At 43.6% G+C, this 15,498-nt stretch overlaps 1 protein-coding gene across 1 annotated transcript; it reads left to right on the top strand.

The window, feature by feature from the left end:
- The first annotated feature begins 1,042 nt into the window (after positions 1-1,042).
- Positions 1,043-13,115, top strand: LYRM7 (LYR motif containing 7). Its single transcript, XM_083577244.1, has 5 exons — positions 1,043-1,180; positions 3,841-3,913; positions 4,647-4,717; positions 7,204-7,285; positions 13,010-13,115. The coding sequence occupies exons 1-5, from the start codon at positions 1,166-1,168 to the stop codon at positions 13,078-13,080; spliced, it is 312 nt and encodes a 103-aa protein (XP_083433370.1). The 5' UTR covers positions 1,043-1,165; the 3' UTR covers positions 13,081-13,115.
- Positions 13,116-15,498: the final 2,383 nt, after the last annotated feature.

The raw sequence follows: 15,498 nt of genomic DNA on the forward strand, positions 1-15,498 counted from the left end.
CCTCCCGCCCGTCAACTTTCTCCCCGCCTTTCCCGCCGTTTTCTAACTACGCGTCAATCAGGACGCGTGCTCGCGGGAAAGGGGCGGGGATAAGGGAGCAACGAGCCGTCAGCATTGGTCGCTCTAGTAGTCCTTTTCTTCTCCGTGGTTCGTTCTTCCCCCCTTCTAGCGCGCAGCTCTATGGCTTTAACCCTTCGCTTTCCAAGTAGGACTGTTGCTAAATACATGTTGCCACTTTGCAAAGGCGCCTCAGTCGAAACGGAGACGACAGCTAATGGGGAGTCAAATGTCCGTCGTGGTCCCCATGAAACATCAGATTTTGGGACTGGGGAAAGGGGCCTGACTATTCCTCCAATAGGGAGTAATGCTTATCAAGGGGAAAGGGACCCCACTGCTTTCTGCTTCATTCAAATCAGCTTCAAGGCAAGTTGGAAAAAAAGAACGAGCTCCTCCTGGCTGCATTTTAAAGCCAATAATGTGTGCACAAGCCAGAAGCAGTTAGCTAAAGACCGGGCTTATCTTTGGTTGCAGGCTGCGTTTCCCTTGGGGTGAGCATCGCAAAAAAGGAAGACAAGTAAAGTCAGCCTATGCTAGCACGTATTAGAAATAATTATTATTTTTAAATGCAACACATCTCTTTTGGGTGACCGTGTGAGTCGCTATCGGGCTGCTGTCCCTGTGCTGACCGGCAACTCCGAGGCCCCTGCTCTCCCTTCTGACGGTTCTTTAACTTAGGCTACTGTCGGAAAGCTCTGCAAATAGAAGTCGCCTTAAAACAGAGGACCGATGTCCTCTGGAAAGCAGGACCTGGAGCCATGCTGTTGTTTCCGGAGGTCTGATCCTCCTAAGCACCACAAGTCCGCTGGCAACAACTTCTACCTTGTACAGTACATCAACCAAACGCGGTTTTAAAAAAAAAAAAATCAAACCAACCCCACCCTAAGTCTTTAGGGATCCCCGCAATTCGAGGCAGCGCCGGTCAGTCTAATTTTCTAGCTCTATGGCTCCCGCGCCGCCACTTGGAAGAGGATCGATGGGGGGGCCGTCCTCAAGGGGAGGCGCTTCCTATTGGCTCGCGGGGAAGCGGCAGCGTGCGTGAGTGGGCGTGGCTTCGCCTCTGCCTTTAAAGCGTTGGCTGCTGCGCCTGTTTGCTGCTGCTCTTGCGATGAGAAGCCGGGAGGTAAATATGCCCCCCTGCAATCACGTGACCTGTCACATGACCCCTCCCCAACTGGGTACCCCACTCACCCAATTGCATTACCCAGAGTGAGGTGGGGGGCTGGTTTGAGAGCCTTGCAGAGCTGGGCTTGGGAGTGGGGGTCCCATTGGGGAGCTGGGGGGCAAAGGTCTCTCCACCCCCTATATATATATATATATATATATATATATATATATATATATTTGCGGGGCCTACCCCCCAAAAAAAATAGTTGATGGGAATTCCCAAAGGGTGTGCCATGTGATTGATTATGTGGAGCGGGGCTTACCTACCCCCCCAAAAAAATGTTTTTTTTATTCAAGTTGGCATCCCTAGCAATGGACATGGGTGTAACCAGGATTTATGTTGGGGACCCCCACCTCTATCTGCCTCTGTCCTGCAGATTCGGAATGAAATGTCTCAACGACCGGTGGTTTTAAATTACTTTCTTTTTTTATTATTGTAATAACCTGCAGCTTTGAACTGCAGAAAGAGGGAGAAGGAAGTCAAGCTTTGAAATGTCAAAATGATTGTAAAGTTAGTGAAATGTATAAACTTGAAAATTAGTGAAATGTATGAACTTGAAAAGTATATAAAAAAATAATTACTTTCTTTTGACCCCAAGTGCTCAGAAAAATCTGTCAAAATCTTTCCACAATTTCTACTGTTAGTTAAGAATTTGTATTTTATTTTCTTGATTGGGGGAGGGCACCCCACCGCATGGCCAGGGATGTCAGTTGCTGGGAATCGCAGGTGGGGTGCTTTTGCTGCCCTTTGGGAAAGCAATTTTAATGTGCAAAAAGTGGAGACATACACACCATCCTGCCATCTGTGAGCATGTGTCAGCCAAGTAACTAGGGTTGCTACCTGTCCTGTATAATACAGGATTGTCCTGTATTTCAGTGTAAAATGTTACATCCTGTATTGATACAGGTTGTCCTGTATTTCAGATCTTCTCTCTCTCTCTCCTCTCTCTCTGCCAAGTTAGGGATCCCCCCCAAACACATGTGTTTGAAAGGGTGTGTGAAAGGTCATGTATTTAAGCTCTGAGTACCCAAGCACAGACAGATTTACAATTTCGTGGGTATGTGTGTGCATGCACATGTATGTGTGACAAGTTCTGGAGGGTTACACTGTAATAGATTGTAATGGATTGCTTTGAAGTTACTTCCGCACCAGATTGGGGGGGGGGGGGTGGAAATCGCTCCCAACCACCCCGCCCCATCCTGTCCTGTATTTTGCCAAAATAAAGGTGGCAACCCTACAAGTGAGAATCGTGGGTGGGAAGAGCGATGCTGCATTCAGCTTTTTTGCTTACAGGTTTCCACTCTGGGCGGCTTCCAACTGAATATTAAAAACAATACAGCATCAGACATTAAAAACTTCCCTAAAGAGGGCCGCCTTCAATTGTCTTTTGAAAGTAAAATAGTTGTTTATTGCCTTGACATCTCCTGGGAGGGTGTTCCAAAGGGCAGTTGCCACTACCGAGAAGGCCCTCTGCCTGGTTCCCTGTAATCTCACTTCTCGCAGCGAGGGAACCACTAGAAGGCCCTTGGTGCTGGACCTCAGTGTCTGGGCTGAATGATGGGTGTGGAGACACTCCTTCAGGTATACAGGACCAAGGCCATTTAGGGCTTTAAAGGTCAGCACCAACACTTTGAATTGTGCTCTGAAGTGTACCGTATTTTTCGCTCTATAGGACGCACTTTTTCCCCTTCAAAAATGAAGGGGAAATGTGTGTGCGTCCTATGGAGCGAAGACGCCATAGCCCCGCGACCCTCTCCCGGCTGGAGAGGTGACGCGCGGCTATGGCAGGAGCCTCTATAGCCACGCGTCACCTCTCCAGCCGGGAGAGCGCGCGTGGGGCTAAAGAAGCCATAGCCCCGTGACCCTCTCCCAGCTGGAGAGGTGACGCGCAGCTATGGCAGGAGCCTCTCCGCTGCGCCTTTCCGCTGCTCCCTGACCTGCTCTTTGGGGCTGGTGGTGGGCTTCCCCCCACCAGCACCAAAGAGCAGGTCGAAAGGAACCTGAGAGGGTGCACACCGACCCCTCTCGCTCTCCAGGCTTCCAAGGTAGCCGCCTGAACGCACCTTAAACGGCACCTTGTTTTAGAGCGGGAAAACAAGAGGGGGGAAATTCTCCCCCTCTCTGCACAGCGCCTCCTGCCGCTTCGCTGAAGGGGCGCTGGGCAGAGAGGGGGAGAAATTTTTTTTCTTTTTCTCCCCCCTCTAAAACAAGGTGCGTCCTATTGTTCGGTGCATCCTATGGTGCAAAAAATACGGTACTTTCTGCTGATGGTCTCTTAGATGGAAATGCATTTTTACTGTGCAGAAGTATCGTGCTGCCTGTGTGCATTTAGCAACCAAGTAGCGCATATTGTACTGCACTGTTAGGTGTCCATGTTGTTACTATGAGGAAGAATGGCAAGAAACAGCACCATCACTGATCTTGAATGTTTGAAAAAAGTGGAAGTTGTTATTTTTCTTCTTTAGCTACCTACCTCCTGCAAACACACACACATACCTGTCTCCATACTTGACAAAGGTATATGGTGCTTATTTAGCAATGTAAAGTGAATAGTATCCTGCTGATGACAATGCAAAAGCAAACAAAAAACCCACAATGTTCTGTTGCATTTTCAGGTCTTGAAGCTTTTCAAAACTTTGCACAGAACGAGACAACACGTTTTCAAAAATGATACTAGAGCCCTAGAAGGTAAATAAAATCTTTGTTGTCTTGGCACTAAGAGCTGTCTTTGGGCACCTTATTGACTTCACTGTGGTATATGCTTTTGCAGGGTTTACTACATGACTACTCTCTAGAAGTTTGCTTTCTTGGGGTGTTTGCCAGACTAATAGATTTGTAAATAACCCTGCAAAAGTCATTGTCCTGTCAAAATTTATAATAGCTTGTTAGAGGCTGGAGGAGGGGGCTTCCATTCTCGGGCACCTTTCTTGATTAATAATAATAATAATAATATATACCCCGCCCATCAGGCTGGGTTTCCCCAGCCACTCTGGGTGGCTCCCAATAGAAAATTAAAAACACAATAAATACATCAAACATTAAAAACTTCCCTAAACAGGGCTGCCTTCAGATGTCTTCAAGTCAGATAGTTGCTTATTTCCTTGACATCTGATGGGAGGGCATTCCACAGGGCGGGCACCACTACCGAGAAGGTCCTCTGTCTTTCCTGAAACACATCATTGTATCCTGTATTATCATTAGTCTGTTGGGGAAATGAACTAGATTTTTACCCCAATCCTACTGCATGCAAATATGACTCTGGTAACAGAATTATGGATTTTTGCATGACGTTTTTGTGGAATCAAGTCTGCGGCTGCAATGGTATGTTACAGGTTTGCATATTATTAGCAGATAAAAGTAGAATCTGTAAAGGACAAAACGTAGAAAAATTAACATTTCTCTTTTTTTCCCCTTTATCCAGCTGCAAGACTTAAGATAAACGAAGAATTCAAAAATAATAAAGATGAGACTTCTTCTGAAAAAATAGCTGAGGTACTTTAATAGAAATCCTTAACTGTCACAGGCACCCCTTTTTGACCACCTCTCCATTTCCAAGCTCTTTAATGCACAAATTATAATTTGGGGGATTTCTAGCAGATGATTCTCAGCGACTTCATAAAACTTTATTTTTGCCACCACTAGGGGATACACTAGTATGTTGGAACTCTTCCTTTTTTTCCCCTGCCACGGTTGATGCCTGTGTGTCTTGCTCCTTGCTACAGGAGCAAGGGACAGTTGAACCAAAAAACAAAGCTAAATCACTTACAAACTCTTCTTTGGGTCACAAAACACATTTCTAAATAACTTACTACTTCAATTTTGAGCTGAATTATATTGAAACATTAACCATAGGTGCTTTGTTTTGCCACCTGCAGAGGGCGAGTGAATGTCTTTGTGGTTCCCTTTCAGGAAAGTTTTTCCATTCACTGAATTATTTCTTTACAAAGGCTTCCATTTATAAATGTACACCAATTATGGGAATTCGGAAAGAAGAGCTCTTAAGAGTGGCATTCCTGAAGGTTCTTTTTTTGGGGGGTGGTAAAATAAACCTAAATCAGCCTCTATAGTAATTTGCATGCAAAACTAGGACAGGTACTCTCATACAAACATAAGATGATACCTTGCACTGAACAAATGTTCATGAGTCCACTTGCAGAATCTGGAGCAATGGAAGAGATCACTTTTTGTAAGTTCCCCTCCCCACCCAGTAACAGCTGTGTTTGAACCAATTCATCATAGATGTTTGTGCTTCCTAATCAGAGGTGACCAAGGCAGCTCAAAACCAGCCCTTGAGGATGCATTTGTTAGTCTTTAAATCCCAAGGTTTTGTATTTTTTCATCTGATAACGTTGAGACCATATCAGGGGTTTTTTTGGGGTGGGGTGATCACTAAAATGTTAAGATTGGGAGCAGAAGAGCAAGGAGAACCCGTGCTTGGATTTTCTAGCGCGATTCTTTCAGTCAATATATAAGGGTGCTTTTAGGGACCCACTTAAGGGATGCGGGTGGTGCTGTGGGTTAAACCACAGAGCCTAGGACTTGCCGATCAGAAGGTCGGTGGTTTGAATTCCTGCGACGGGGTGAGCTCCTGTTGCTCAGTCCCCGCTCCTGCCAACCTAGCAGTTTGAAAGCACGTCAAAGTGCAAGTAGATAAATAGGTACCGCTCTGGCGGGAAGGTAAATGGTGTTTCTGTGCACTGCTCTGGTTCGCCAGAAGCGGCTTAGTCATGCTGGCCACATGACCCGGAAGCTGTACGCCAGCTCCCTCGGCCAATAAAGCGAGATGAGCGTGAAGCCCCAGAGTCAGTCATGACTGGACCTAATGGTCAGGGGTCCCTTTACCTTACTAGGGACCCACTTAATTTTCTTTCTTTTCTTTTTAATAAAATTATCTATTTGATTTTTCAAATTAGAGTTTTACAGAGATATATCAAACAAAAATCATAAAAACAAAATTCCAAGGAATCTTTTGGACTTCCACCCTCCCCTTTGTGGGTCCTATTATTAATCATTTTCTCCCCCATCTTTTATGATGATCCAAATCTTAATTTTCATCTTGTTCTGCAACCTCCCACCCCAGCTCCGTATTTGCAGATAGCTCCTTGGATTTGAAGCACAACATGTCTACCACACCAGTATAATTTTCATGAGCCTGATAAAATTACAATTCTGGCTGCTTGGAAGTAAAGTAAGCTAATTTTTGTGCCCAGATATTAAACAGTATAATTCACCTGCAGGCGTCAGAGTTGATCATGTCGCCCACAAATGTAAGGGGTTTTTTGCCTAGGAGTAGGGGGGGTTGCTTTGTAACTTCATCTTACACACAGTGTGATGTGGTTGGCTTGTTTTTCTATTAGTAAGTTGTACCTCCGTTTATGTAACCCTCTGGTTACGTAAACTTCGGGATGTGCGCGCAGCAAATCCGGAAGTATTTTACTGGGTTTCGCTGTGCGTGCACAGTGTTCCTCAGGTTGCGGAAACCTCAGGATCCGACCGGACCTCCAGAACGGATCCCGTCGGCAACCGGAGGTACCACTACTGCTTTACAAGTTCCTGTACACGGATAACTTGATAAAATTTAAGTTATGTGCACTCTTTAAAAGAATGCCTCTGTGTGTATTATATATTGCATGACCGCTATTTTTTAAAAAATGTGGAAATCCTAGCAGATTATGAAGGGCATTAATTGGGAGTGGGCCTTTTTGTCTAATCTGAAATGGATGTTATGATTTATTGTTCCCAAATGTGGAGCTGAAAGTCTGTTGCCAATTCTGGAAAATCAGTATTCCTTTTATTGACATTTGAAATCTAACAATAGTCCTTTCGTTAGTCCTCTTTTGAAATCTTAAGAGATGAAAGGTGCTGTAGAATTATAAGTGATTTAGTACTTTGTTCTCAACAAGCATAGATGATGTCTTCCAAAAATAATGCTAAGGTGTTCAAACAATTCTCTTTTTTCCCTCCCCTTTTATGAACAGCTTGTGAAAATAGGTTCAGATGTAGAATTTATACTCAGAACATCTGTCCTTCAAGGTGTTCATGTGGATTCCAACCAAGTATGTAAGTAAATAATCTTTGAAGTTGGAAAGTTGTAAATGCTTCATGTCTGCTTTAACACCGAACACTGCTGCTTCCTTAAGGGTACATAGCATTAAATGCATTCAGAATTTTGCTAACCTTTCAAATGATGAAACCAGGTTTCAGGTTTAACTGTTGTTTACTTTCGTTATAAGATTATCTTCAGCATTTGTGCCAGGTTTGTTTGGAATGAGCACGCAGTACCATTAATTGCTCAGAAAAACAATGCTGGTTATGAAATTTAGTGAGTTTCTGAATAACGTTTAAAAGAAGCAGTAGATCTTGGGAGAACTACCAAAGTAACTTTGAACTTATCTTCTATTTCCACAGGAAGAGTGCTTGGGTTTTCTTGGTTCCGTCTGTAATTGTTCTTCTTTACGTAGTTTGTACAGTGGTAACTTGGTTCTCAAACTTAATCCGTTTTGGAAGTCCGTTCCAAAACCAAAGCGTTCTAAAATCAAGGTGCACTTTCCCATAGAAAGTAATGCAAAATGGATTAATCCATTCCAGACTTTTAAAAACAACCCTAAAACAACAATTGAACATGAATTTTATTATCTAACGAGACCATTGATCCATAAAATGAAAGCAGTAAATAATGTACTGCAGTCACACAATCAATCAATCAATCAATCAGTAGCTGAACTGGGTTCCACACAGTCATAAAACAAAAACAATGAACTGCAAAAACAAAAACAGATCTCAAAATAAATAGCAAAAACAGACAGACCTCAGCGTAACACTCAAAACAGAAGTGTGGCACTCAAAACGGAGCACTTTCGACTTCTGAAAAAAGTTCACAAACTGGAACACTTACTTCTGGGTTGGCAGTGTTTGGGTTCCAAGTTGTTTGAGTACCAAGGCATTTGAGAACCAAGGTACCACTGTATAAATGTATTTTTCAATTTATCTATTTTGTTATCTGGGGTAGGGCATTGCTGCTTTTCTTGATATTGACAGCTGTTATACTTTTCCCACTAATATCTTAATCTAACAGTGGATCAGATCCTTGGTAGCTCAAGCAGGTGTTCACTCACACAACAAGGTTTGTCCTCCTTGCCCTATTTCACTCCAAAATCTGCTCTAGACGATTGGGAGACCCTCTGGAACAGATCTGAGGAGTGTACAGGGCACTCGGGGATGAAGAAAAGCTGGTGTTCCGATTGCACAAGTGGGTGGACATCATAGGATGTTACCCAATATGTTGCATTCATTTGAAAGACATATCAAAAACTGGTATATGAAAGAAGAATGCATGTATTTGCTGTAGCTTTCCAGCCTCTGCTTTACAGGGAACGTGAGATATATAAATACACATTGCATTTTAAAACAGAAATTATCATGTTTACAAGGAAACAGCCCTATCAACTTAAAGCCAAATCGAAACAAATTCGGTTTGTAGTTCTTTACCTGCAGACTTTCAACAACACCTTTGCACCGGCAGGTAATAGCGTTTCAAACTAATAGAGGCCAAGAGAGCAAAACTGAGCCTCTCATCATGCTTCAAATTCCCACTTTGTAATTGCAAGTCTTACTGAGTAGATGCAAGTCAGTTCATTGTCGCACCAGTATAAAGATAAAAGGGAAAGGACCCCTGGATGGTTAAGTCCAGTCGAAGGCAACTATGAGGTTGCGGCACTCATCTCGCTTCAGGCCAAGGGAGTTGGCATTTGTCCAGAGACAGCTTTCTGGGTCATGTGGACAGCATGACTAAACCGCTTCTGGAGCAATGGGACACCGTGATGGAAACCAGGGTGCAAGGAAACATTGTTTACCTTCTCGCCGCAGTGGTGCCTATTTATCTACTTGCACTGGCGTGCTTTCGAACTGCTAGGTTGGCAGGAGGTGGGACAGAGCGACGGGAGCTCACCCCGTTGCGGGGATTCGAACCGCCTACCTTCTGATCAGCAAGCCCAAGAGGCTCAGTGGTTTAGACTGCAGTGCTCTGGTTTGGGAGCGAGAAAGAGAAATTATACATTATCAATTTGTGTTGCCCTAGGGCATGCTGCTATCCAGATTAACTCAAAATTAGTCATGCTTTTCTGTATTTGGGGAAATGTGCTAGTTTCAAGCCCCTTTCTGCTTTGACCATCATCCCTATCCTCTTAGAACCAGAATGATAGTGAAGAAGAGTTTCCCACCAGGCACTTTTAAGCTAAATTCCTCACCCCTAAGACATTTATGTTTCAAAAGGGTTTATTCCCTGACCACCGAGAAATAGATTGCACATATGTGTAGGGACATGTATGCTGTGCATGGCAGCATGGCAGCCTCACAGAAGATCAGTGGACTGAGGCTGATCTGTGTTGGGGATGGGAGACTGCTCATCCAGTCTTGAAGTTTGTCATGGATATAAATGTATGAAATAAATTAACACTCACGATACTCTGCTAGCGAGCTTTTTGTCTCTTGGTTTTTGATTGTGGCTTTCTAAGTGGCCCTACTTGCCCAGTTCTTCACAATATCAACTAAATGGATGTGTCATTCAGCAGCCATTTAGTATATTGGACATACCGTAAATACAGTGGTACCTTGGTTCTCAAATGCCTTGGTACTCAAACAACTTGGAACCCAAACATGGCAAACCCAGAAGTAAGTGTTCCAGTTGGAAACTTTTTTTGGAAACCTAACGTGCTCCATTTTGAGTGTTAAGCTTCCAATTTGAGTGCCACACTACCGTTTTGAGTGCCACACTTCTTTTTTGAGTGTTACGCTTCCGTTTTGAGTGTTATGCTGAGGTCTGTCTTTTTGCTGTTTTGCTGTTTTTGCTATTTTGTGTTTTTGTTTTTGCGGCTCTTTTTGTTTTGTTTTTGTGACTGTGTGGAACCCAGCTCAGCTACTGATTGATTGATTGTGTGACTGCAGTACATTATTTATTGCTTTCATTTTATGGATCTATGGTCTCGTTAGATAGTAAAATTCATGTTAAATTCCTGCTTTAGGGGTTGTTTTTAAACGGATTAATCCATTTTGCATTACTTTCTATGGGAAAGCGTGCCTTGGTTTTGGAATGCTTTGTTTTTGGAACGGACTTCTGGAACAGATTAAGATTGAGAACCAAGGTACCACTGTACGGAGAAACCTAAGTCCAGGTCTCTGTTCAGTCCTGAAACTCCCTGAAAGGTTTTAGAAGCCTCTGCCGCTGAACATAACCTGAGCTTACCTCACTGGGCAGTGGCAAGGATAAAACAGTGTTCTGAGATCCTGGAAGAGAGAGTGGGATTCAGATCAACAAACGCCCTAAAAAAAAAAAACAGTATGCAAACTGGCCTTTTCTCAAAAGCAGGAATAGGATTTCCTTAGCTGAAAATGGGATCAGAGTATTTTGGATCAGCAAGGGGGTGAAGAAAAGAGCCCCATATAACAAGAGTAAGCAAAAATCACTCGAAGAAGTCACATAATAGTTCCCATTTCTCCAAACCTCTCATTGCTTCCCACCCGCCTTTCTCAGCTGCCTGCTCTGACATTTTTCCCTCTTCCCTGCCTTCTCTCCCATCTCCTTGGCAACCGGCGACGTTCGCTTCATTTCTACACCCCTCCCAACTGCCTACTCCCATATAAGGATCGCTGCGACCCATTATTCCTCTTGTCCATCTTGGGCTTCCCCCACATCCCTTTAAAAAGCGAGACAAAACCTGGACTGAAGATGCAGGGAGGTTGCAACTCAGCTCGACAAACGGGTCATGCCACGCTGCAAGAACGCAAAGAGTCTTCCATATAGAACCAGAATCTTTAATAGCAGAGCATAGCCTTATGCCTCCTGTTTCCACATATGGGATACATTTGTTCGTTGCGTAAAAAAGCAATGATGCACCTCTAGGCCCACAACCATAGCAAATCTTCCTTCTCGTATCGTGACATCTATACCTTTAAAAGTGTTCTTGCCGATGGCCCTGTTTGGGCGACCGAATATACAGTGGTGGTGCTGGATTACAATACCCCCAATGCTGAAACGATTAAGTATCCTGAAATCCATCTGATTCACCATTTGGCTGCATGCAGTTTCCTTTCTGAACATGTTCTCTCCTCCATGTAAGCTGGACTTCAGAAAGGGCTCTTGCGTTCCTACAAAAGCGGGAATCCATCGTGACCAGTCTAGCTATGGATGTCTGTCTGTCATGGCCCACAAAACTTCATAAAGTATCTTCGGCAGAGTCAGGTCCACCTAGTCTCATAGTTTTCTACTCCAGGAGCTATTAGGATGCAGGTGGTGCTGTGGTCTAAACTATGGAGCCTCTTGGGCTCGTCGATCGGAAGGTTGGCGGTTCGAATCCCTGTGATGGGGTAAGCTCCCATTGCTCTGTCCTAGCTCCTGCCAACCTAGGAGTTTGGAAGCATACCAACACAAGTAGATAAATAGGTACCGCTGCAGCAGGAAAGTAAACCGTGTATCTGTGTGCTCTGGTTTCCATCATGGTGTCCCGTTGCACCAGAAGTGGTTTAGTCATGCTAGACACATGACCCAGAAAGCTGTCTGTGGACAAACGCTGGCTCCCTCAGCCTGAAAGCACCGCAACCCCATAGTTGCCTTTGACTGGACTTGACTGTCCAGGGGTCCTTTACCTTTTTTTACTCCAGGAGCTATTGGCATGGTCCACATAGGTCCACATGCACCCACATAGGCCTTTCCTGTTGAAATTAGGTTTGAAAGAAGCACTATACTGTACTGCAGTTAACGTAATAGACTATATTGTGTGCTTGGTTGCAGGGTGTGTGGGCATCTAGAACAGTTTCTTCAGTTTGCAAGTGTGCCCACAGGTTCAAAAAAGTTGGCAACCCCTAGAGTAGACAATACTGATCGAGGTGGATCAGTGTACTGACAGACAGCAGCTCGCCAGGGTTTCAGGCAGGCTTCTCCCATCACCTGATAACAGACCCTTTCCTTTTGCTGGTGATTCCAAAAAACAAAGCTGGGGTCTTGTGTGTGCCAATGGTGGACTTTGCTACTGAACTGTAGCCCCTTCCCTATTCCCTTGGTCCTAACAGGGATATCTGGGCCTTTTGATTTGTGCATGCTACCCTTAGACTAAATGCTGGTACAAAAGAGGTGTATATTAGGGTAGCAGCCTTTGTCAGATTAGGTTAAATAGCCTAGAGACCAGCTCTTGAGTGGGTGCTTAAGGTGCCAGATGGTCAGAACTACAGTAGAGACAAGGGCAGATAAAGGACAATGCAGTCAAGCAAAGTAAACTGGCTGCCTTTCTCTCTTGCCCTCTTCCTGCCCCCCCCCCTTAAGAAAGCTGCAGATAAGTTGGCAGCAAACCTCCCTATATAATAGAGCACTTGATTTAAATCAGGCATAGGCGAACTCTGGCCCTCCAGATGTTTGGGACTACAATTCCTATCATCCCTGACCACTGGTCCTGTTAGCTAGGGATGATGGGAATTGTAGTCCCAAACATCTGGAGGGCCAGAGTTCGCCTATGCCTGATTTAAATGCAAGGCACTTGTTCAGTAATGCTAAAATCTGTTTTTCTTCGGCCACAGTTAATTGGCATGCTACCAGAGTAACAAGTTGGTCAAGTCCTTACTAATTATACTTATTGCTGTGGCACAAACGTATGGATGCTTCTAACGCACAAGATATAGGTATATATCCACTCTGCAAAATGCCATTAAGAAAAAGAAAGTTGCTATAGTTCAACAAACAGTTCGATCTTTGTAAAGATCATACGAACTCTTACAAGTAACCCTTTTCTCTTCTAGTGCTTGTACCAAGAAAAGAACTGCTGCTGGACAACGTGCCTTTTAGCAACACACCGAAGCAAAAGTCATGAATTGGGGAGAATAAAGGTTTTTTGGTCATTATTAACTGCAGTGTGACTTCTTTCCTTGCATATTGAGATATCTTTCCTGGGGAACCTTCAGCCCGTGGGCCTAATCAGGTCCAGCATGTGTCCCCATAGGTGACATCATCTGTGACATCAGGTGAGAGGCAGAGGTGACAAAACTGGCAGGAGAGGCTTGCTCTCTCGTGATTGGCTGTGAGAACAAGCCAGCTAAGGTTCTCTATGCAGGGGAACTGTGCAGCCAGCCAATCACTGAAGGGGCTTACAAAGAACCCTCCCTAACTCTGTACCCCCTCCAAATGACATTTCAATTTAATTTCTAGTATCTGTGTGAACAGATGGTTGAGAAAGACTTGTTCTAAAATCTTCTCAGTGTCTACAGCAGGTGGTGCTCTTCCATATTTATCTTCAGGGAATGAATTGTGAAATGAATTCAGAACTGCTTCCTCTGCATATTTACACCTAGTAGTAAGTAGCTGCCTTTAATTCAAAAGGTGAGTTTGGGAATATTTTATTAAATGAGCTGGTCCGTCTGTGTTCACGGAAGCTTACTTCCAAGAAAGGGTAAATAAGATTGCAGGCTTAAATTTCATTTCATTTCACTTTTAATTTGTAGACACGAGGCAGTTTGCAAGCTGAAGAAACAACAAAATAAACAGCCAAGGTCAAACACATAACGACAATCTGATCCAATGCAAAAAAGTCGCAGTAACTTTAAAATAAACAACTTATATCAAATAAAGCAATATTCAGTAATTCATTAGAATATAATAGTAAACAGTAAAATCAACTATCAGCAAAAAATATTTGAACTGTTTACAGTTATCAGTTACAATAAAGAGTTACTAAACTGTCATCAGTAAAAACAACGGCACAAAATATCACAGAACATACAAAACCATGTGAAAGGATCAAATTGAGAAACAAGGACACACAAGTTATCAAATTACTTTTAAGCCCTCTTCATTCCTTTGCAGGCACATTGTGCCCTTTTTGTTTTTAGCTCTTTAATCTCTATCTATACTTAACAGCGTAATTGAAGCCCCATAGACTATTATTTTTGTCGCATGTGTCTTTGAGCATTGAGAAGTATTTGCTGGGAAAGTGATAGAGGATTCTGTCCCCCTCAATGGGGAACCTGTGGCTCTCCAGAAGTTGCAGTCCCAGCCATCATGACCAATGGCCAGGAATGGTGGGAGTTCTAGTCCAGCAACATCCCAGAGGGCCACAGGTTCTCCATGCTTAATTTTGAAGGATCCCAGCAACATACACTCTCTTTTCCTCAACCCTATATAGAATATATAACGTGGGTTGACTTGCTCAGCCTTTTTGCCCAGTGCTTCTCAAATGCCCAACAACTAGCTGATTGTTGGCCATTTGGGAAGCTGTGTGCAAGAGGTTTTGCAGTCCCTACGCAACTCCTTTGAGCCAAGCCCCACTTTTCCATGGCCCAGAGATGGTCATGGCTCCCCCGAAACAACTCATGGGCACAATGGGGAGGCCTGGGAAGCCAAATTTGGTCCTTGGGCTGGAGGTTCCTCACCCCTAGCCTTGGGTATGATAACGTAATTTGGAAGATACTTCATAGCTATAAGGAGAGAAAATATCCCAAGGAAGCTTCAGCATAGAAATTCATTATGTTCCATATTTTTCATATGTCAAGGCCGAAATTTCCATAAGTATCTTTTATATCTGGGTTTCTTGTGTGGGTTTTTTGTACTGACACCTGTCAGCAATTCAGTTTGCTGAAATATGTGCTATAGGAGAAGAGCTCTGTGCAGGAGCTTGCAGTGGACTAATCGAAAATAAGATTAAGATATTTTAGCCTGTGGCTTTCTTACTGCATTTAACATCTACTATTCTGTCATCATCTCATCTTCTTAAAAACGGTGTATAATTTCATAGCCCTGTGGAGGCAAAAAAGAAAAAAGGCTGATATGTCGATATGTGCTTGCTACACACACAAACACACACACACTCACTTGTGGTTAATGTGATTTGCCTTGAAGAATGTGCATAAAACCAACCATTGTGCTGAATCATTGGACTGGAGAATGTGCACAAAAGAACAGCATAAATTTTGATTTCCCATATTAGCCAAGCTTAAAATGTTGGGTATTTCATGTGGGGCATTTCATACATTGCTTGATCATTCAGTCTATTATTTTCTTGGGCAATGTATACCTTTACTTACTGAGGTGTGAAACACTCACGTCTTTTCAATATTAATTGGAAGTTATGCATGTTGATGTGTCCAATTCCCTATTTTTGCTTCGTATACGTGCTCATTATTCTTCCTTTCTGGTGAATGTGCACAATAACAGGCCATCGTGCGCATTCTTCAGTCAACTTGTATTAACCCCAGACATTGTTTTTAGCTTTGCCCTGGGGCAACAGGGACAGCCA

The sequence above is a fragment of the Podarcis filfolensis genome, assembly GCF_964270895.1.
Source record: "Podarcis filfolensis genome assembly, chromosome: 11".
In the NCBI taxonomy this organism is placed as follows: Eukaryota; Metazoa; Chordata; class Lepidosauria; order Squamata; family Lacertidae; genus Podarcis; species Podarcis filfolensis.

Coding starts and splice junctions, on each gene's coding strand:
- LYRM7 (XM_083577244.1), top strand. Junction 3,914..4,646: donor TGATACTAGAGCCCTAGAAG/GTAAATAAAATC, acceptor CCCTTTATCCAG/CTGCAAGACTTAAGATAAAC. Junction 7,286..13,009: donor TGTGGATTCCAACCAAGTAT/GTAAGTAAATAA, acceptor TTTCTCTTCTAG/TGCTTGTACCAAGAAAAGAA.